Source organism: Phodopus roborovskii, unplaced genomic scaffold, assembly GCF_943737965.1.
Source record: "Phodopus roborovskii unplaced genomic scaffold, PHOROB, whole genome shotgun sequence".
NCBI classification, from domain to species: domain Eukaryota; kingdom Metazoa; phylum Chordata; class Mammalia; order Rodentia; family Cricetidae; genus Phodopus; species Phodopus roborovskii.
Genome location: NW_026126546.1, coordinates 9,228,665 through 9,249,307, shown reverse-complemented (window position 1 = coordinate 9,249,307; position 20,643 = coordinate 9,228,665). Strand labels below are relative to the sequence as shown.

General features: G+C 47.3%; 1 protein-coding gene across 2 annotated transcripts in view; it reads left to right on the top strand.

Annotated features, from left to right (window-relative positions):
* The first annotated feature begins 3,299 nt into the window (after nucleotides 1-3,299).
* Nucleotides 3,300-20,643, top strand: part of Uvssa (UV stimulated scaffold protein A) — a 34,159-nt gene continuing 16,815 nt past the window's right edge. Inside the window, exons 1-6 of one of the 2 annotated variants that reach the window (XM_051200298.1) lie at nucleotides 3,300-3,740; nucleotides 9,659-9,989; nucleotides 10,610-10,730; nucleotides 11,550-11,945; nucleotides 12,312-12,424; nucleotides 12,637-12,765. In XM_051200298.1, the coding sequence (XP_051056255.1) occupies nucleotides 3,643-3,740; nucleotides 9,659-9,989; nucleotides 10,610-10,730; nucleotides 11,550-11,945; nucleotides 12,312-12,424; nucleotides 12,637-12,765 (1,188 nt within the window). In that variant the 5' untranslated portion in view covers nucleotides 3,300-3,642. Of the gene's footprint in view, nucleotides 3,741-8,294; nucleotides 8,314-9,658; nucleotides 9,990-10,609; nucleotides 10,731-11,549; nucleotides 11,946-12,311; nucleotides 12,425-12,636; nucleotides 12,766-20,643 lie in introns of those variants that run through there. The other variant, XM_051200299.1, reaches the window with a different exon arrangement.

Genomic DNA, 20,643 nt, shown 5'->3' with positions numbered 1-20,643 from the left:
TGACCATCATGGTGGAAGGCACGGCAGCAGACAGGTGTGCAGGAGCAGTACCTGTATGTATGGTCACATCTTGAGATAGGTAAGGATGGTGTAGGCTTTTAAAGCAAACCCATCCCCACTGACACACCTCTTCCAAAAAGGCCACACCTGATCCTGAACAGTTCCAAGAGGAGACCAAACATGAGCCTATTAGGGTCATTCTCATTCAAACTATCAGTTTTGTGTGTGTATAGGTGTGTGTGCACACATGGAAGCTAGAGAATAAAATATCTTCAGGTTATCACTCCTCCAGTGCATTCCCACTGCTGTGGAGGTAGGAGCTCTCACGAAACAGAAGTCTTCCACTGCACCCTTAACAAGATAAGATGGTCAGTGTTACCTGCAGGTGAGGTCCATGCAGGGTAACCCGAGGCCCCACATTGAATTACATGTTTGTTGGTCCTTACTAATAAGGACAACTTAGGCTTTAGTGGATACTGGAGCCAAATGTACCTGTTTATGGCAGGCTCCAGGAACAAGCAGCAGCAGATGGACACAAGTAGAAAAGTGCTAGCAAAAAAGACTAACCTTATCCTATGGGTGAGTAATTTCTCCCCACTCTTGTTAGTGCACTGTGTATTTTCCCCCTATAAATTAGAACAGGAAGGGCGATACTGCTGGAATACATCATGCACACGACCACTTGGAGAATTGTGTTTGAGGGGTGTACTTGAGTAAATTAGAGCCTGTAAAGTTGATAGATTACTGTCTCCCCAAGATGTCTTTAGAAAAAAAATCATGTTTGAGTGTTTGCCTGCATTTGTGTACAGCCGTATGTGTACTATATGCACACAATACTTACAGATGCCAGAAAAGGGGATCTGATCCCTTGGATCTGGAGTTACACTTGTGATCCACAATTCCCACGTGGGGGTCGGCTTTGAATTGAACCCAGGTTCTTTGCAAGAGAAGCAAGTGCCCTTAACTGCTGAGCTATCTCTCCAGCCACCTTCCTCCCACAGGCCCTTTGGACATGGACATGAAAGCATGGTTGAGGAGGCTAGATGAAACATGAAGGAAGAGAATGGTTCAGAATGGTTCCTCCAGTCTATGCTGCTGTACCCAAAACTGCTGTACCCAACCTTGCTCTTTTGACAGAAAAAAAATTATGCAAATGATGGTTTTTATTTTTGTTTATTGTTTTTTGTTTGTTTTGCTTTGTTTTAGATCTTGCTGGCTTTTGTAGTTTCCTCATAGTTGCTGAGTCCCAAGACCAATTCTTACTAGCTTTGAGTAAAAGACAGTGAAGCTTCAGAGCTCCTGCCCACCTTGTGCATAAAGGTCCCACTACTTAATGTTAGCCTCTGAGTGTCTTAGGAGTTTGGCAAAGCATTTGGAAGAACAGCAAAAACAACATTTAAACACTTTGAATGAAGATGTCTGTGTAGGTGGAAAAAAGAACAAATGGTTATTGAATGAAAATCTCAATGCAGGAGGTGGGCTACCTCTCTATGAATTGTTGGCCTGAGGGCCAATGTAGCCCCCCCTTCACAGGGATGTTGACATTATTATTGTTGAGACATGGTCTCCCTAAATAGCTCTGGTTGTTCTGGAGGTCACTATATTAACCAGGCTGTCCTTGAACTTGCTGCCTGAGTAAGAATTAAAGTTCAGTACTTGAATTAAAGGCAGGTGCCACCTGGCCTGTCTTTGACAAAGTATCTTTCTGTTTGATTTAAATCTTTTGTCTGCTATGCTTTCCTATGTCTCTGTTCTGTTCTTCCTTATTTTCACTAGTATCCATTTTATTTTAAATTGGTCACATTTTATCATTGCAGTCTTAATAGTGATGTTCCATTTGCGTGCGTGCGTGCGTGCGTGCGTGTGTGTGTGTGTGTGTGTGTGTGTGTGTGTGTGTTGTGTGATCAAACCTAGGGCCTCATATATGCTGGGTAAATACTCTATCAGTAAGACACGCTCCCACCCTTTTTGCATCTAATTCATTTTGTTACTTTAGGGGTTGGTTCACTTGATGGTGTTGGTATGTTCTGAGATCATAGAATACTTAAAAGCCTGCTATGTCATTAGGCGTTGTATTTGGTCTGTCATTAACGGAAATGCCATTATCTAAGAGCACAACTCTTGGAATATATACTACCATTTTTTTCTTTCCATGTTACTTGAGTAACTATTGTCATAATTTTTCCTGAATATTAAACTTAATAATCTATTGAACTGTAACTTATAAAAGAAGTTTGGAATTATTTCATCATCTTTATCATTTACAGTTAGTTCTTCATTTGCTTGGAATCTGCATCTAGTATCATTTCCTTCCCAGAAGGGACTCCCTGCGTCTTGCTGGCATGCAACTGCTTGCTCCTGTTTGCAGCAAGCTCAGCTTTTGCACATATATACAAGTCTGGCTCGACAGACTCTTTTCTTTTACTACTTTAAGTCATTCTAGTTTCTGAGATGGTAATGGCACTTTATCACACCTGGCAACTTCATTTTGACTGTTGGGACCCACTTGGGAGAGCTAGCTCTCATAAATTGTCCTTATTCCACAAGAGGGCCCACTTTCTAGCCTCCCAATAAATGTAATAAAAATATCTTAAGACATTTCGTTCTTTTCGGGGGGGGGGGGCAAGTCTTTGGCTTATCTTTGCACGAGCATGTGAAGTGGAAGCAGCAGGACACAATCGTGACCTCACGAGTGTACCGAGACTGGGACCTGGCACTGACCACGAGGACATATTCTGAAGCTGGGCTGTCAGATCCTCATACACTGAACACGGTGAGAAGAAAAGTCCAGTTGACTCTGGTCCTTGGCCAAATTCAGGGTAGGTGGGTGGGACACTAGGCACCCAGTTCTTTCTAAGCCTCTATTTCTGACTCCTGCCCCGGAGCCACCTCCCCTTTAAGAACTTGCTGCGCCCTCCCGCCTCCTTTTTCTCGCGCGTAGTTCTTCTAGAACTACCCCGCCCCCCTGTTAGCGCATTGCGTCACCGCGTTGCTGCGTCCTCACGCCTGCGCTATGAGACCACCCGAGCAAATGACGGAGACTGCCGGGGGTGAAGGGGGAGGGCTCCTCTGGAAGGGGCGGGACCAGGGCGGTCACGGCGCGCATCACGATGACTTCCGCTCCTGCGCCTCCGGCCTGAGGAATACTTGCCGAGTGCGCTGTGGGGCGTGTGACGGGCTTGGCCGCCACCGGAAAAGGAGGGCGAGGCGAGCTGCCGCAGCCGGCGGTCTGTGTCGCCGCAGCCGCGGAATGCTGGTACTAGACTCCCTGAGGCAGAGGGTCCGGCCAGCCTGAGCGGCGCACTGAGGGTCGGGACCCTGCAGTTGTCCAGAGGCTGGCGCTTACCGAGAGCGAGTATCCTGGCGGCCAGCTTGAGTGTGATTGAGTGACATTTTCCCTTAAAGATCGGTACCGGCTCGGCTTCGACTCCCACACAGCTGACTGTAGAGTTAGACTCGCCTTCAGAACCTCAGTTAATTACTATCGAAGGTCTTGTTGGCCTGGGAGGCATCCCACAGAGACACTCTAGGGCCCTTGCCAGAGTCCCCAGAACTTAGAGGACCCCAGTAAGCTGTGTTGATAAAACCAATACTGAAGCACTGGATGTTCGCCCTGCGTCTCCGCCTTCCTCGTTTCTAGCTATGGATCAGAAACTTCCACAGTTGATAGAGGAGCTCACAACTTCAGGAGAATCCCAACTGAATGCTCAGAAAATGAAGGAACTGAAGAAAATTTGCAAGTATGTATTTAGGTGAAACGTGTCTGACTGGCCCACTGAGCACCTACGCTGCTTGAACCCCTCTCCCCTCTTGTACATCTCTGCCATCTCCTGCCTTCACCACCTGGGAAGGAGTTACCTGATCACCAGGGCACAGAAGCACTTGCCTGTTGGGAGGTGGGGACAGGAGGGTCATGACTTCCAGGCCAGGGTGGGCTACATAGTGAGACCTTGGGTCAGAAATCTAAAGAACCACTACAAGTTCTGGGGCTGTAATCTCAGGCAGGGCACGTTGGTCCAGAATGTAGCCCAGGTTCTAAGCTTGGTGCCTCCAACCATTTCTGTATGTTATAAAGCAACCATACTATGTCAGCATCTTCTTTACTGTTGGAGTAAGGAGTGTGATTGGGTGAGTGGCCCTGTCCACCCGTCCCTCCCCACAGCAGGACAGGCAAACCGTGCCACTGAGCTACCCTGTACTCTCTCGTTCTTTTTTGTTTTATTTGAGACAGTCTTATGTAACCCAGGTTGACCTCTTACTATGTAGCTAAGGCTGGCTGTGCATTTACCAGGTGCTCTGTTGGATTTATAGGCATGCGACATCAGTGTTCTCCCTGTTTGAAGGTAGTTGTTCTTATCCTTAGTAGTCCCTCCAAGAAAGCACCCTGCCTTGCCACTTCAGGCGGTCATATTTAGTGAGGAAAAAAAAAATTCTTAATTGCCTTGGTCATAAGAAGAGAAAATGTAAGTGATTCTTAATGAATGCTGGAGTATTTACATTTAAATAAACCCTCTTGTTATAATGTTGTGTAAGGGGGACCTTGATGGGTTCCATGGCAGGTGAGGGACAAACATGCCAGGAAGACAGAGCTTAAGTGAGAAGTTTTATTGGAGGGGGGGACAAGAAAGAGAGAGAGAAGATAAAGAGAAAAGAGAGGCATGGAGTTTTTCTCTTAAAGGCCCCTTTTCACCCTCTCCGTAGTGACATAGCAGCCATAGAATCCTGGGCTAGCCAGGGAACTGCCTGAGTGCATGCTGTCTGGTATAGGCCATCATGATGCCTGAATCCTTACAGCTCTAATCCAGACCTGGTTTTGCTGCACACGCAGAAAAACTCTGACCTCTGATTCACGCAGGGTGTTATTGAGAGAAAGAGGAGCCACCTAGAGGACTATGAGGCCTTTTCACTCCATTTCCTTTAGAAGAGGCTAGGGCTTTGCACCTGGGACTGCCCTGTTGACACTTGGAGGGATTCTGGGTTTTTGTGTCTCAGAACAAAGACTGGAACAGAGACATGTGGGCAGTAGTAAGTAAAGCAAGAGAATTTATTAAGAATGAATACCCTTCCCAAGGAGGAAGCTGGCTAGAGAAGGGAGAAAGTTCAATGTCTCAAATATCCCTGCTCTATACAAAGACTTGGGCCCTTGTGTTACCTTATTGCGAGCTTTTCCTGCTCCGTCTGTTATATTTCTGCATTACTAGTTCCTTCACTCCACATCTGTGGTAGTTTGAATAAGAGTGCTCGTGTATTTGAACGCATGGTCCCCAGTTGGTGGAATAGTTTGGGAAGGATCAGGAGGTGTGGCCTTATTGAAGGAGGTGTCACTGGGGGGGGGTGGACTTTGAGGTTTAAAAAAAAAGGAGAGAAGCAACTCCATAGTTGTCCGTTTACCTCTACATATGTGCTGTAGAATACACACCACACTCACATCATAGGTCAAACACACAACAATATTTTTTTAAGTTAACAACAACAACAACAACAAAATCATCTGTAACTACTTCCATGATATCTCAGGGCAGGTAAGAGGGATTACAAAACTGCTCTCTAGTGATAGTGACTGGGAAGGAGAATTTGGATTCTCCAGTTTACACTGAAATTGCTGTATCTTAGATGACATTAGAAGACAAAGAAATTAAAAATGCAATGTCCAAACAAGAGTAACATGATGACTATAGCCAATGGCCTTGACCTCATTTGCTTTCTGTTGCTATGGGGTAAACACCATGACCAAAAGTAACTTGGAGAGGAATTGTTTATTTCATCTTACATCTTATAGTCCATTAATATTAATCAAGAAATGCCCCCACAGACTTGCTTCCCCACAGGCAATCTGGAGACATTGTCTTCACTGAGATTTTTTTTTTTCCCGATAACTCTAACTTGTGTCAAGTTGACCAAAAACAAGCTCAACAATCAGGACATGCAGAGAACAAACCATATTGGAAAGAAGTTTTAACATTTACTAGCCACATTAATAATTTCCTGAGGCATCTCAATAGTTATTGTTAGAGGAGGTGTGTCATTGGGGCAGGCTTTGAGGCTCCAAAAGCCTTGTGCTCTCTCTGCCTCCTGCTTGTGGTTTAAGGTATGTACTCTCAGCTAATGCTCCACCATTGTGGATTCTAACCCTCTGAAACTCGTAAGCCCAAAATAAACTTGCCTTGGTCATGGTGTCTTTTTAAGATTTTACTTACTAGTGTTCTACCTGCATGTTTGCCTGCACACCAGAAGAGGGCACCAGATCTTATTTTACATGGTTACAGGGAATTGAACTCATGACCTCTGGAAGAGCAGCCAGTGCTCTTAACCTCTGAGCCACCTTTCCAGCCCCAGTCATGTTGTCTTATCACAGCAAGAGAAGAAACTAAGACATGGAGCAGCTTTTCTGGTTTTATTGTAGTTAACAGGTTTCTTAACTTTTCATCCCTGCAAGGAGGTTTTCAACCACCAATCTACATCTGTGGGTCCCTGCTGGAGTGTTATGATCCCACTTAGTGAGTTCCTGATCTGGGAAGGTATTCACTCAGAATGGACAGAAGTGAGAATTTGGGTAAATAATCTATTGGTATACTTCCTCTTTTCTTCCTAGATCCTCTACTTTTTCTCAGGAGGACAAATAGTGAGGACCAAGTATAGGTCCTTCATCCTTTGGCCAAACTTCCTACCAGCCAGCCTGTATGGAGACCATGTTACAGTAAAATATTAGCCTTTTTCTTTAAGTTCTCAGGATCAAATATATTTCTTTATCTTCACTTTTGAAATGTCTTGTTTGTCTATATACACACATTAGTGTACATGTGTGTTCAAACAGGTACGTGCGGGTATCACTGTAGTCTTGTGGAGGTCGGAGGATGACTCTGTGGAGTTGGTTTTCTCCTTCCCCCTTTATATGGGTTCCAGGGGTCTAGCTCACATCTCCAGACATATCCAGTAAGCATATCCACCTGCTAAACCATTTTGACAGCCCAGGATCAAACATAATTTCAGTTCTTGACAATGCTCTGTAGCCAGGCATCCAAGAATGTATCTTAAAAGGAGAGACAAGAAGCAGCCTACAGGGGCAGGAAGATACTTCCCTCTGACTTGTGTGTAGAATTCTCAAGAGACTTGAAGGATTCAAGTATCCCCAAGCCCATCACACTCCCTGGGGGTTCCAGGTGAGTTGAGTGTGGCTTACCCAAGGATTAGTAACACTGCTTTGAGGCCCCAGCTTTTCTGTTTTCGTTCTCAGATAGAGTTGGAGACAGCTAGTGTTGGCTCTTCAGGGACATATCCTGCATTAACTTTCCTGGGACTGGAATGCAAGTCCCTGCTACAGGCACATTTCTTTCTGCCTTGGTGGGAAAAGACTACTCCTGTGAACCTCTAAAAAGTTCCAAGCAGGAGCTGGAGAGGTGGCTCAGTGGCTAAGAGCACTTGGCTGCTCTTCCAGAGGACCTGGGTTCAATTCCCAGTACCCACATGGCAGCTCACAACTGTCTGTAACTTCAGTTCCTGGGGATCTGACACAAGTGCACATAAAATAAAGTTAAATGAATTGTTTTTTTTTTGTTTTTTTTTTTCTTTTAAAGTCCCAGGCAGCTAGGTTAGTGAAAGAAGAGGTTTGCCTGCTTGGGTGGCTCAGTATTTTTCCAGATTGTCGTCCAGGTTAAAAGTGGAAACAGGCAATCTTTCTCTTTGACTTTGGACCTCATATGTAAGGGAGTATAAGATATCTGGGAAGCTAAATCAGTGGCCTTAGAGATGGATTGTCTACAGTAAATGAGGGAGGACAAGGCAAAAGAGGATAGAAAGTGGCTGGCACAGGGAAGTTATCTAGAAGTTCAGAGCTGCTAGTAAGGAGTTCTGAAAAGGATAAGACTGGAGAGAGGCAAACAGGGCTACCATGGCACGGGAAAGCACCAGGAGGTAGCAGCATACAACAGAGCTAGTGACCAAGTGTGTTCCAGCCTGGAGCCACTGCACCACTGCCAACTCCCCCAGCCAGCTAGACAGATGCTTGCATAACCAAGTCTCTGAGCATCCACCCAGCACCCTCTCTTGCCTGTGCCTGCTATCACCTAAGCCTTGGGGCAGGCAAAAAAGGGAGACAAATGAAAGTGATTGCTGAGGGAGGTATGGGTACGGTTTAATAGGCTACTTTGAAATTACTTGTCTTTACTAGGGAGTTGTCAAAGAGCATGGTGATATGTGACTTTTCTTATTTTTATCTTTTCATGTTTTGATTCAGGGTTTTACTGTGTAGCCTTGGCTGGCTTTGAACTCACTAGGATGGCCTCAGGCTCTGCCTCTGGAGTGCTGAGATTAAAGGTGTGTACCACTACACCCAGCTCCTGATGTGTGACTTTTGCAGCATACCTTGATTCATTCATGAGGGGCTAATTTGTAACCTCTGCTCATGACCAACCAGATTATCTTTTGGTGTGTATATTCAAGCAGCTGACATGCTGATGGCTCAGAGGGTGAAGCATTTATCTTACAAGCTTGACGGCCTACGTTGGCTCTGGGAATGAGAGAACCAACTCCTTCCTGACCATCACCTGATCTCCACATGCATGTCATGGCATGGTGTACCTGCACTAACACACACATACACTAGTAGTACATCTTTTTTAGAAAGGAAGGAAGAATATACTTCCAAGGGAAGCTTATTTACACAGTACAAGCATTCTGTGTATGTTCTGTTATATACAGTTGTATATACAGCTTCATGTATCACATGACTCATTAGCATCTTAAGTGTCCACCCAGGGTTGTGTATTTTAGTGTTAGCATGAACATTTGGTTACTCTTAGCTATTCTAGAGTACCTCTGCCCCTATGTCAATGGCACCAGCATGTTTTAATTTATCTTAGCTGGGGATTACCATCTTCTTTGTCAACTTGTTTTTTCAGCTAATCTTGTAAGGCTTTGTACAAGGCCTTCTGAATCCCACTCTCTGCCCTACTTTGCTGTCTTACTGCTACACTGTGAAGGATCTGCATATACTGTAAATTTCATCTGGGAAAGCAGCTAGGGACTATGCAGGGGTAAACGAGTTTCAACAAAACTCATTGACTTTTTTTGAATTATTTTATGTGTGTGGGTGTTTTGCCTGCATGTATATTTGTGTACCATGTTCATGCCTGCTTTCTAAGGAGGCCTGAAGAGTGTAGGGTCTCCTAGAACTAGAGTTAAGGATGATTGTGATCCTCCATGTGAGTACTAGGAATTGAACCCAGCAGCTAGGGCTTATAACCACTGAGCCATCTCTCCAGCCCTTTATACTTGATTCTTAATGTAATGTTCATATCTCAAAAAGTATTCTTTTATGTGTTTCAACCATGGTATTTATCTTTGCAGTGCTGGAGGTCCAGCACAGGACCTCACCCATGCTAGGCAGGTGCTTTACCACTGTGCCACATCCACAGCTGCTTTAGCCATTTGAAAATGTAGAAAATGTTCTTGGCTTAGGGCAGTACTGAAGTAGGATGGGGGTGGGCCACATTTGATGCTTAGACACTAGTATGTCCACTCAGCTTTAGAAGGAAAAAAAATGAAGATTGGATGCTAAGTAAGCCCAGTCCCTACCTCTTGTAAAGGTAGTATCCCTGCACGAAGAATGACACTTGTCCTTCATGAGTGAGCATTTGGTGAGGCTGGCTTGTGCTCCCAGGTCTTCAGAGGAGCAGCTGAGTCATGCTTACCATCTGCTGAAGACACAGCTGACCCAGGACCATGCTGAGATACGCCTCTCAGCCTTCCAGATCGTGAATGAGCTCTTCACCAGGTCTCATCAGTTCAGAGTGCTGCTCGTTTCTGACTTCCAGGAATTCCTAGAGCTAACACTAGGCACGGATAATGACCATCCCCTGCCACCCCCACGGGAGGCAGCCCAGAGGCTAAAGCAAGCAGCCATGCAGGCTGTGGAAGGTTGGAATGAGAAGTTCGGGGAGGCCTATAAGAAGCTAGCCTTGGGCTACCACTTCTTAAAACACACCAAAAAGGTAAGTGAGTCTTGGACAGGACAGTCTGCTTGCCTGGGGGTGAGACTGGCTAGCCGATGAAAGAGCTCTTTTCATTGAGTTTTCTGCAGGTACACAGACCTGGGTAGCAAGGCAGCTGGATCAGCATACAGTAGAATGGAGGATGCTCCCTAAAATCAGAACAGCAAAGAAAACTGTACCTGACACTTGCCTGGGGGTGGAGTTGAGCCTGTAGAATCATACTCCTAGATGCGCTCTGCTTTCGAATGGGCTCCCCTTTCAGGGACATTCCCTTTTCTTGCCAGTAAGCCCTGCTTAGCTCTCGCCATGGGCGCTGACTGGTGCTGTGCTTAGTGAGACACCAGGTTCTGTTATGCCTTCCAGCCCTCCTGTCACTGCCCAGGTTCTGTCATGCCCCTGCCAATGGATGTGGTTGTGGTTCCTGTATGGTGTCCCCTCTTCTCTGGAGTTCACTCCTGGGTGCCGGATGTGAAAGGCGTGGCTGGATGAGGCAGCCTGTTTGAAATGCTGTAGACTATGAACCATCAAGATCCTGGCCTTGTGTTGACGGCAATGTGGCTTTTCTTAGTTGGGTTTGTGTTTGTTATAGGCAGTCCTAAACTCCCTCTTCAAATTCTCAGGTGGATTTTCAGGATGTCAATGCTAGGACTGTGGCAGAAAGGAAGCGAGAAGAGGAGAAGCAGAAGCACTTGGATAAAATCCACAAAGAAAGTGCTGAGCGGGCTAAGAGGGAAATGGAAGGTAAGTTCCTGGGCTAGCCTGTGAAACCACCCCCTATGGATTCTTGTGCTTGTTCCCTAGTTGTTCTTCAATCTCGCCTGAGACCCACGCAGGCAGCTTTGCAAGACAGGATGGTTCAGGATGGGGTTGAGCCTTCACAGTCTGCCCGTAGCTCATGTGTCTCCTGGTCTTTGGTCTTCCTGTGACTACTTGGCTTAAGACTCTGAACAGAGAGGCTGGACATAGGAGTCTACACTTGGTCACTAGCCAGAGTCCTTGCTCATTCTTCTGTCCAACATCTACTCTTGCTAGTTCCTTTCCCAGGTCCTCACCCTTCCTGGGAGCCAGCCCTGGTGAGATGGGGCAGTGCTCTCTGCTCTCAGAAGCAGGCAGTAGGCTCTTTTTGTGTCCAGAACCTCCCACAAACACCTGGGTGTGGGCCTTGAAAGCCCAGGCCTTGGGGAAAGCTGCAGGCATACAGCTGTGCTGTGGATGGCTTAGAGGGCTCCAGGAGGGGCCACCCTGTCACGTATGTAAGTAGTATTGGCATGTCCTGCCCTCTCTGGGACCACCGTCCTGAGTGTAAGGTTGGCCTGTAGTAGTGGTCACTTTGGCCTCTGTGAGCTGCCGCACAGTATGCCCAAAGATGTACTCCAAAGACAGAGCTGCTGTGCTACATAGTTTATTAAATAATTGGAAGTGTTACCATTTTTGTGCCAGGGCATTGGCTTTTCTTGGTGGCACCATGACCTTCCTTTGGGTGCCTCGAGGAATAGTCTTGGCCATCTGTTGTTCTCTGGTTCAAGATGACATAATAATCAGGTGCTTCAATGTCTGCAGAAATGTCTGATGAAATCAGATGCTGCCTGACAGAAGTGGAGAACTGCTTTAAGCTGCTGGTGCCCTTGGACTTGGGCCCATACCCAGGGGATAAATTCTTTGGTGAGGCATCTAGCATAACAGAGGGCCATGTTCCTTGCACCTTGAGCCCAGACCTGGCAACTTCTCAAGAGTCTGGTCTCCTTGGATCCCAGAATGAAGAGCAGCCATGCTGTAGCAAGGACTTGGTTGCCTCTACATACCACATAGGATCTGATGCTGGTCTGAAGGTACTAGCCCAAACAGCCATGCCAGACCCCTCCAGGGACGACGATGAGCACAGTGACCCAGAGGAGTTCCTGAGGAGCCATGGGCTGGGATCCCACAAGTACACACTGGATGTGGAGCTCCCCTCAGGTAACCGGTCACTGATGCGGTGCAGTGCCCCCATATGATGCTCTACCCAAGCCAGGTTTGTGACCCCCCCCTCCACTGGACCAGGTTGCCCAATGGTAGAATTTAGACTTGGGAACGGCAGTTTCTTGGGCTGGGCTATAAGGGGTAGACGGACTTCTCTCTGGTTAGTCTTTCCTGTGTAACTCTGCTGTAGGTTTCTGCCATCATGCCAGACCTCCATCACCACGAATTAGCTATATGGAATTCTCTGGCATCATATACTAATGAGATTATGAGCAGGGATACAGAGTCCCTGGCAGCTGCATGGGCTTTACACTTGAGGTCTACCAGGGACACCTCCTGTGACTTAACTATGCCTTGTTTTAGATGGTCTGAAGGTGCAAGAGAATGAAGACAACCTTGCCGTCCTCCATGCTGCTCGAGACTCACTCAAACTCATCCAGATCAAGTTTCTGCCAGCTGTGTGCTCCTGGGTCCAGGTGAGGCTGAGTACCTGGCCTTCAGCAGTGGACTTGGGCTCAAAGACCAGGCAAAGCAGGCGTGTGGAAGTATAGAACACTGACCTGGGTGGGAATGAGCATTACCCCTCTCCCTAGAGCTTTGTCCCTTCCTGAAAGGAGGGAACTACCTGGCCAGACCAGGCTCTCTAGGGACTGTCTGGGACCTTTGTTAGTCACCCTTTGTTTTACAGCGGTTTACCCGTGCGGGGATCTACAGTGGACACTTAAAACAGGCCATTGACCTGAAAATGGAATTGGAACTTGCTGTGAAGAAATATGAAGAACTGAACATCAAGCCTGAGAGAGGACAGAGGAGCAGGGTGAGTTCATGGAGCTGAGGCTGAGAGGTCCCAGGAGTCTGTACTCAGCCATTTGAGCAGGCAGGCACCACCAGCTTTAGAAGATTCTGGGCTTTTCCTTACTAAGTTCTTGTGGTGGTCCCAGACCAGTCCCGTCCCCCCCCCCCTCTCTCCCTCTCTCTCTCTCTCTCTCTCTCTCTCTCTCTCTCTCACACACACACACACACACACACACACACACACACACACACACACGGCCAGAGAGAGGTATGGGGCATGTGTTCTGGGTACCTGGTAGTGGGCAAGGATTCAGTCCTCTAGTGACCTAGGAGCCACAGAGAGGCCATCCATGCCAGGTACACTGAGCTGGCTGGAAGGCAGAGTATATTGCTATGCCTGGAGGAAGTGACGCCCTTGTAGTGGGAATGGAAATCCTGTGCTTGAGGGCTGCGTGGACAAGTGTCCACAGAGTTGGGGGAGGTGGCTGCAGTTAGGGTATATAGGTCTTGAGATTTTGTTTGAAAGGCACAAAACTGTCATAGTCCAGACTATCACTGTTACCTGGTTCTTTTCACAGCTTTCAGCCGAGTCATCGTCCCATGTTTCTCTCAGGTGGTTTTAATTAAAACCTTCCATTTATTTGTGGGAGTCAGTTCTCTCCTTGTACCATGAAGGTCTAGAGACAAGACTCAGGTCCTTGGCAAGTGCCTTTTTTTTTTTTTTAGCTGAGACATCTCACTGGCTCCTCTCAGCTGATTTCCAAATAGAGAAAACAGACGTCAGGACCGCCATCTCTCCGTGGAATCCTGTCCTAACCCTGGACCCTGAGCCTAGCCTCTGAACATAGCCTTAGGGCAGTGGTTCTCAACCTGTGGGTCATGGCCTTTTCACAGGGGCCACCTATCAGATATCCTACATACCAGTTATTTAAATCACAGTTCATAATAGTAGCTGAATTACAGTTATGAAGTAGTAATGAAATAATTTTATAGTTGGGGGTCACCACAACATAAGAAACTGTATTAAAGGGTTGCATCATTAGGAAGGTTGAGAACCACCGCCTTAGAGGTTAGTGGGCCAGCTGACCTGGGTAGTCTGGCTTCTGAATTCTGTTTTGGAAGTTAGCTCTGAGGTGGAAACAACACTGTCTTTTACTGAGGAAAAAGTCAAATTTGAAGCCATCCATAGCGCCGACCTAAAACCAGGGGCTCCCCTGTCTAGTGTTCAGAGACCCTGCTGCCTACCCTGTGGCAGCTGGTAGGCACATTGCAAGTGCAGTACAGGAAGTGCTAGGCCAGATGAGGTAGGAGGGAGCTCCTAGCAGTTCCCAGCTGCCTGCGGCCCCAGCTTTGCAGAGGGTATGTGTGATGTGGCCAGCAGAGGGCCACCTTGCCTCTCCTTCAGTCCGCCAACAGTTGCGTTTATGGCAATGATGGAAATGCAATGCTGCAGTAGAGTCTGTTTAGCAGTTGTGGTGTGTACCATTAATGCCTTACGAGAGTTGCATCTTGTTGTGTCACTTATCTCAGTCAGATTTATGAATTTTGAGCACTGTGTGATCTACAGTGGAGAACATTTCTCCAGCCCTCACTGTAACAGTCAGAATTTGTTGTGTCTGTTCACTCAGTGTCCCAAGTCATCAGTGCCTCAGGCTTGTCCAAGCCTGAGCCTGTGAAGTGGAAGGCCACCTCACTATTCTTCTGAAGAGCTCAGCCAAACCAGTTCCAAGGACAGTCACCTTGCTGATGGGCCTTGGCAGTGCAGGGACATCCTTGGGTAGCCAGTGTTCCAGGGAGTAGCCATGGATTTTGAATGTTCTTGGGTAGCGCAGAAGGGTTTTGCAAGGCCTAGGTATTGCCAGCTTGCACTGGCACTGGGAACACCAGCAGTGCTGGGGCTGGCAGGACTCCAAGCCCTGAGGGTCTTAGCAACCTGGCTGTTCTTGGCCTAAAGCTTTGTCAGATAGGCAAAGCTGGGTGTTGTTGGGCGCTGTTGCCTTAGTCATGTCTCTTAGCTCCGTATTTCCTGACTACTGAGTGCCTGGCTGCTGAAGGGCACTTGAGCAGTCTTCTGGCCACTCATGATACCTTTGTGGGTGGTGAGGGCATGCAATTTCAGGTTCAGGGTTCTGCGTTTAGTTCAGTCAGCTGCAGGAGCTATACCTTCCACCCCCAGAGCCCAGGTAAGAAGCCCTATTTTTCCTATATGGCTTGTGCCTATGGCTCAGTTACCGGTATGGTAATGGCGACGCACCCAAGGCAGCTGAGTGGAAGCTGGACCTAGTGGTGAAAGCCTGTGATCCCAATTACTTGAAAGGGTGGTTCAGGAAGATCATTACTTCAAAACCAGCCTGAGCTACAGACTGGTTTCTAGGGCTGCCGAGGCAGCTTAGTGAGCCCTTGTTTCAAAATGGAAAAAAGCCTGGGGGTTTAACTCCGTGGTAGAGTGCTGCCTAGCGTGCTTGAGCTACTAGGTTCAGTCCCTAGTACTACACGGAAGAAGACTGAATGGCTTGCCTGACTCCTGCTAGCTGTCCTAAACCAGCTGCAGCTCTAGCTTCCTGGTGTGGATCTGCCTTGGGTGGAATCGGGTATTGGGCCTGTAGTAGATGGTCAGGGCATGGCCATGTTAGTACTTTGGCTCCCAGGACTGAGGGCAGTTTCACTGGCCATTTCCTAATTCCCATTGGGCACAGACATAGGAGTGTGACACCCAGCCCTTTAACCCTGCAAACACAGTCTTCCTGTAGTGCGTGGGTTGATGTGATGCCCAGGGCCTGTACTGTCCCACTAGCCCTTGTTGCATCCAGCGGCTCCTAGCCTGATCTTACCCAGATTAGTACATGTATCTTTGTGTATCTCAGTAGGTAGATGGCAATCCCTGTAGGTAGATGGCAACCCTCACGGCTAAAGCCTGGCTATTTCCACTTGTGCCTGTAGGATCTGCTGTGAAGGCAGGCCCTTCAGGGTGTGATGGGGTCCTCTGGCTCCTCTGGTCACACAGGTCAGCACACAGGCCATCCTGTGGGTATGTAGGGCTGCCTGGGCCCAGTGAGGTGGTAGCCCTTGGACTAATGATGCCCTACCTTCAGTGGGAAGGCAGATACTGCTTTGCTCTGCTGTCAGTTGAACGGACACTTCCTAGACCTGTCTCTACAAACTGATTTTAACAAAAGGCACTACTCTGAAGTCCTTGGAGATTTTGCTTGCCGCAGCTGGAGAGCGAGTGAGGCGCTGCTTGTAGATGAAGTGATTGGCGGCTCCGGGACTGTGAGTGGCAGCGCCCAGGCTCAGGTGAGCACTGCTTCCTAGAATAGATACAGCAACTGCCTATCTGCACATCACCCGCCCTTCCTGCAGCTGGTGGGCAGCTCCTTGCAAGGCTGCTGCACCACAGTGTCTTGTGGGGGAGGGGCATGGACAGGCTAATGAATGTCTATGTTAATTAGAGCTGTTTTAATTAGAAATCATGATGAGGTGTTCACTAATTCCCAAATAAAATTTACGGAGGGTTTAAATCATTTCCTAGTGTTTCCCCATTTAGCACGGGATTGGCATCGTTAACTCCTCATGTAGAACAGGCTGAGCTGGGAACACTAATTCAATAATGCATGATTTAAACATTTAAGAACTTCCAACAAATGTGTGAAATTGAAACAAATACAATGTTACCAGTCATAAACAGCAGCCGAGACCCTGGACAGATCCTGGCTGTCTTTGGAAGGTTGTGTTGATACAGGCTGTACTGGTTAGCCCCCTCCCCCCAGGCATCTGTGGAATCCAGCCCTAGTTCCCATTTGAATGTTGCCATTGCTTTCTGTACAGTATTGCTTTCCTTTTGACATAGACGGTCTGTCTTCAAAAATACTTAAACCAGTTTAAACATGTCTAAGCATTTGCTTTACAGAGTGTGCACACTTCAGCTCAGTTTAGAGGCAGGCTGGGGATAAATCTTGACCCGATCAATGTGGAGGGCCATTTGGTAGAGTTAGTTTCCACCTGCTCTGTTACAGAAGAGCTGTAATAATCCATGGCTGCCTCATTATTTAAACTGATAAAAATCCTCTGAAAACTTTTAAATTGCCTGCCTTTTCATTATGTAGCTCTGATCATGGTTAGTTTGTATTATATAATTAACAAAATACAAATCCCCACCAGCTGGTGGTCTGAGCGGTGATTGCAGACATCAGTACGTCTGACTTGTCAGCGGCTGTTCTTTCCTTCCTGGACTGTTCTGTCTACCTGTTCATGTGGTTATAAATGTGTCTTTGTGCACACCAGTCTTATGGGCCGTGTGGCAGCCACCCTGATGGAACCATGGACTCATCTTCTCCCTCTCACAGCCATAGAAATCAATCTGTTTGGTCCGTGCTGTGCAGCTTTGCCTGCTTTCTGCGTCGGGTGGTGGCCAGCCTGCCTTTCACAGCAGCCTCGTTACCAGGCCCACGGTGCTATACTGGGCAGTCACTCACCCAGGCCCACCTCTTCTCCTGCAGAGTGTTAAGAAAGCTCCCTGGGCTGTTCAGGATTTGCGTCTTGTAGGTGAAAAGGACAGAGGCAGAAAACCCAGGGAATGAAATGTTGAACCGTCAGGCACACCCGTGGAAAGCAGGGAAACTAAATCAGCCTTGCAGGACCTTGTGCAGCAGCAGGGCCCGTAAACAGCCTTCTCAGTACTGTGCTCCCTCCATCACACTGAAGGCCAAGCACGCTCCCAACGGCAGAGAGTGGGGAGGGGTTTGAGCATAAGTTCTTAGGCGGTCAGCTCACATGGATGGGAGAGAACAGCTCAGCAGCCCCTCCACCAGCCTCTCCCTGGCTTTAGTGTCCAGCCCAATCATTTGTCTTTCCAGAATGACCTAGCTCTCAACATCTTCTCATATGGTATCTCTTTGGCTCCAGGAGTGACCCCCCCCAAACACACACGCATCAGGTCATTTCCTCCATTTTACAGATGAGAAAGCAATCCAGAGAAACTTGTATGAGTCATGGTCCCTCCTGAAGTCCCAGACGCCCAGTGGAAAGGCTGCTTGATGAACGAGGCACTGGTCCCTTTGGGACAGGCCACACAACATAGCATGGCCTCATGTTCTCAGCGGCTGGCCACCTGCTCTCACCTGAGATGGCAGCCAAGACACAGGGAGGACCCTGCTCCGGTCCTGGCAAGTGTTGGTTGTGAGGACACACTTCTCCCCTGCGTGGTTGGCTTTCTGTGCACACTCCTGGGAAGAATGATTAGTGATTTCACACTTCATTGGATGTTAATGTGTGAGTTCACATAACCTCATTCATGATAACTCGGCCTGCCTCTGCACCACTCACACAACCTTGTCATTGGGAGCATGTATATATGGGTTCCCAGAGCAGGCTGGTTTGAGTATACCCATTAGGGAACACTATGAATCCAGCACACCTGGCCTGTGTCCACCTAGGCTACCAGGCCTCAATTTGTTTGACAGCATGTGACTCTTTTACCCATCTAGCTAGCTGCTTGTTTGGATCCAGTTGGGATCTCTAGTCTTAGCCTTGCTCTGGAAATGGACTTCTAGGCACATGTGACCACAGCTTCTTGCCTGATACTTTGTAGCAGGCTACACTCAGCTCTTGAACTCCAGTTCTAGGAAACTCCCTGGCACTGGGGCTATTTGCTCATACTGGATTCCCTAGGGCAGGTTTTTGTGGACTTTGACGCATTGATTCAGATCAGGGGAGAGAAGAGGAGGAGAAATGCCCATCTGTGTGTGTTCTGCAATTCTATTATTGTGAGATCTCTTTCGTGAGCATGGCCTTTATAGAAACGTCCTTCCAGTGTGATATTTGAACTTGATGGTGTGCTCAGGTGCTCTGCCTGCATGTGGGCAGGTTTGACTCTGTGGCCACCAGGTGCCTGTTCTGTGTTATCACATGGTCAGCACCACTACGCCCTCTGTCCTCTGAAGGTGCGTCCCTGGCAGCCGAGATGCACATGAGATATTGGCCTGGCCGGGCAATTTGCACGGCCTTCCAGGGAGGGCATTAGCATATAAATAGCAGATGCAATGACGGCCATCACAGCTGAGCACGTTTAATTTTTAGTTTATAAGATAGAATGGGTTTTTAAATGCATAGCCATCAAGCCGCTGAAAGACAAATGCAGTTTGGAACTCACTTGTCTGACGAGGCCTTACATCATTTTTTTTTTAAAAGGGAAATAGACACACATAAAACTGAACAAAAGTGATTTCTTGGGTGAAAAGTAATTGAGATTGCGCACCAAGTTAATTAGATCGTACAAAATTTATTTAATGGTCCCAGCTGTATCTCTAGGCTGTGGGCTTGGCGGCCATGGCTTTCAGCATGTTGAGATGCTCTTCCATTCCTTCGCAAATAATTAGCACTCACCACCCCACTTCTGTAAACTGATTGCATTGTATATTTTAGCCGTTTTATTGCTTGTTTAATTATGATCATGACGACTCATTTTTCTAAATCCTTTTAACTGTGGGTGAGAATCAATTTGTATAAAACAAGCAGTACCCCTTCCATGGCAGCAGTAGTGGGTAAAAGCTTATGTCTGTCCTATGGGGTGGATGAGTTGACCCTCTGTAGGGGTCTATAGTTCCCACCAGGGGGCCAGCTTGAGACAAGTTATCTGATTGGCTGGAAGGATTTCTTAGGGTTTCTAAGCACCCACCACCCTGTCTCTAAAAGGCACCCAAGGATTTCACCTGTCAGGAAAGATATGAGTGAGAGAGATGCCCAGCCTGTGCTGATGTGTGGCTCCCATGTGCAGATCTCATTAATGGTTGGTCCTCCCCACTGGTTTCACGAAGTTCTGTGTTGTTTCATGACAGTAGAAAACTCGGCCTTCTCATGTGGGATAAAAGTGAATTGAGAACATTCAAAAGTCTGGCCCCATTTTGAAGTTATTGCCAGTCTCTCTATTACCAGGTATGAGGACTTTCCCAGGACATGGACCCCTCTTGATGCTGGCTTTTGTCTGACACCCCCACCCCTGTGACCTTAAAGACTAGTTACCACCACAGTGGTCCTGACCACTCGATTATTTAGATTTCAAACGGTGATGAGTGGAGGCTGGTCAAGTGAGGTTCAAGACCATCCCATGAAGGCCTTCTACCCTCTGGGTGGTGTTACCTTTCCAGGGGGGCTGCCCCTTGTGACCATAATGTTCCTGGTCAGACTCCTGAGCAGGTCACAGGAGTGTTCCAACAGCTAGGGCTCAGAGCTTCTCCACATCAGAGTAATTTCCCGTCCCTTGGGTATGGCTCGTCTGTCAGCTATCCTAAATAACTTTGGCACCAAGGATTTGCAACATCAATATTTACCAAATGTGAATTAATGCTTCACTTTAGTTTCACTAAGTATTAACAGTGGCATCTCTAAATTCTAGTTGCAGGTTGAGGACCCCATCTCAGAACAGTTGCAGAGTAAAGTGTAGAAATGCCTTGCTGGTCTCTCTGTGGCCCTAAAGAAAGCCCGGGCCTTTCCAAGGCAAACACAAGGCGGTGGAAGAGCAGACAGCCAGAGGCCTCGTCAGTGCTAGTTTAAGAACAAGGAAGAAGCCAGTGCTTCAAATTTAATCTCAAAAATAAACGATTTTAGTTGGGGAGGAAGAAGATAAAATACTAATAGTTACCTAAGCAGTTGAATATTTTTAGGGAATGAAATTTTGATAAAAAGTCCCTAGCAAAATTCAAGGGTGTGAGCAATAAGCATAATATTTTATGAAAATGACCCCCATATTTAAAACCTGGCACTATATGTTATGCATTGTAGCACCCAGCCCACATCTACCTTTTAGAAAATTAAAACACATAAATTCTGTTTAGTGTTTGATACGCACTGCACTAGCTGAGCCCGTAATGCCCTAAAACCTTGGGCTGCTTTCCACCTTTCATAA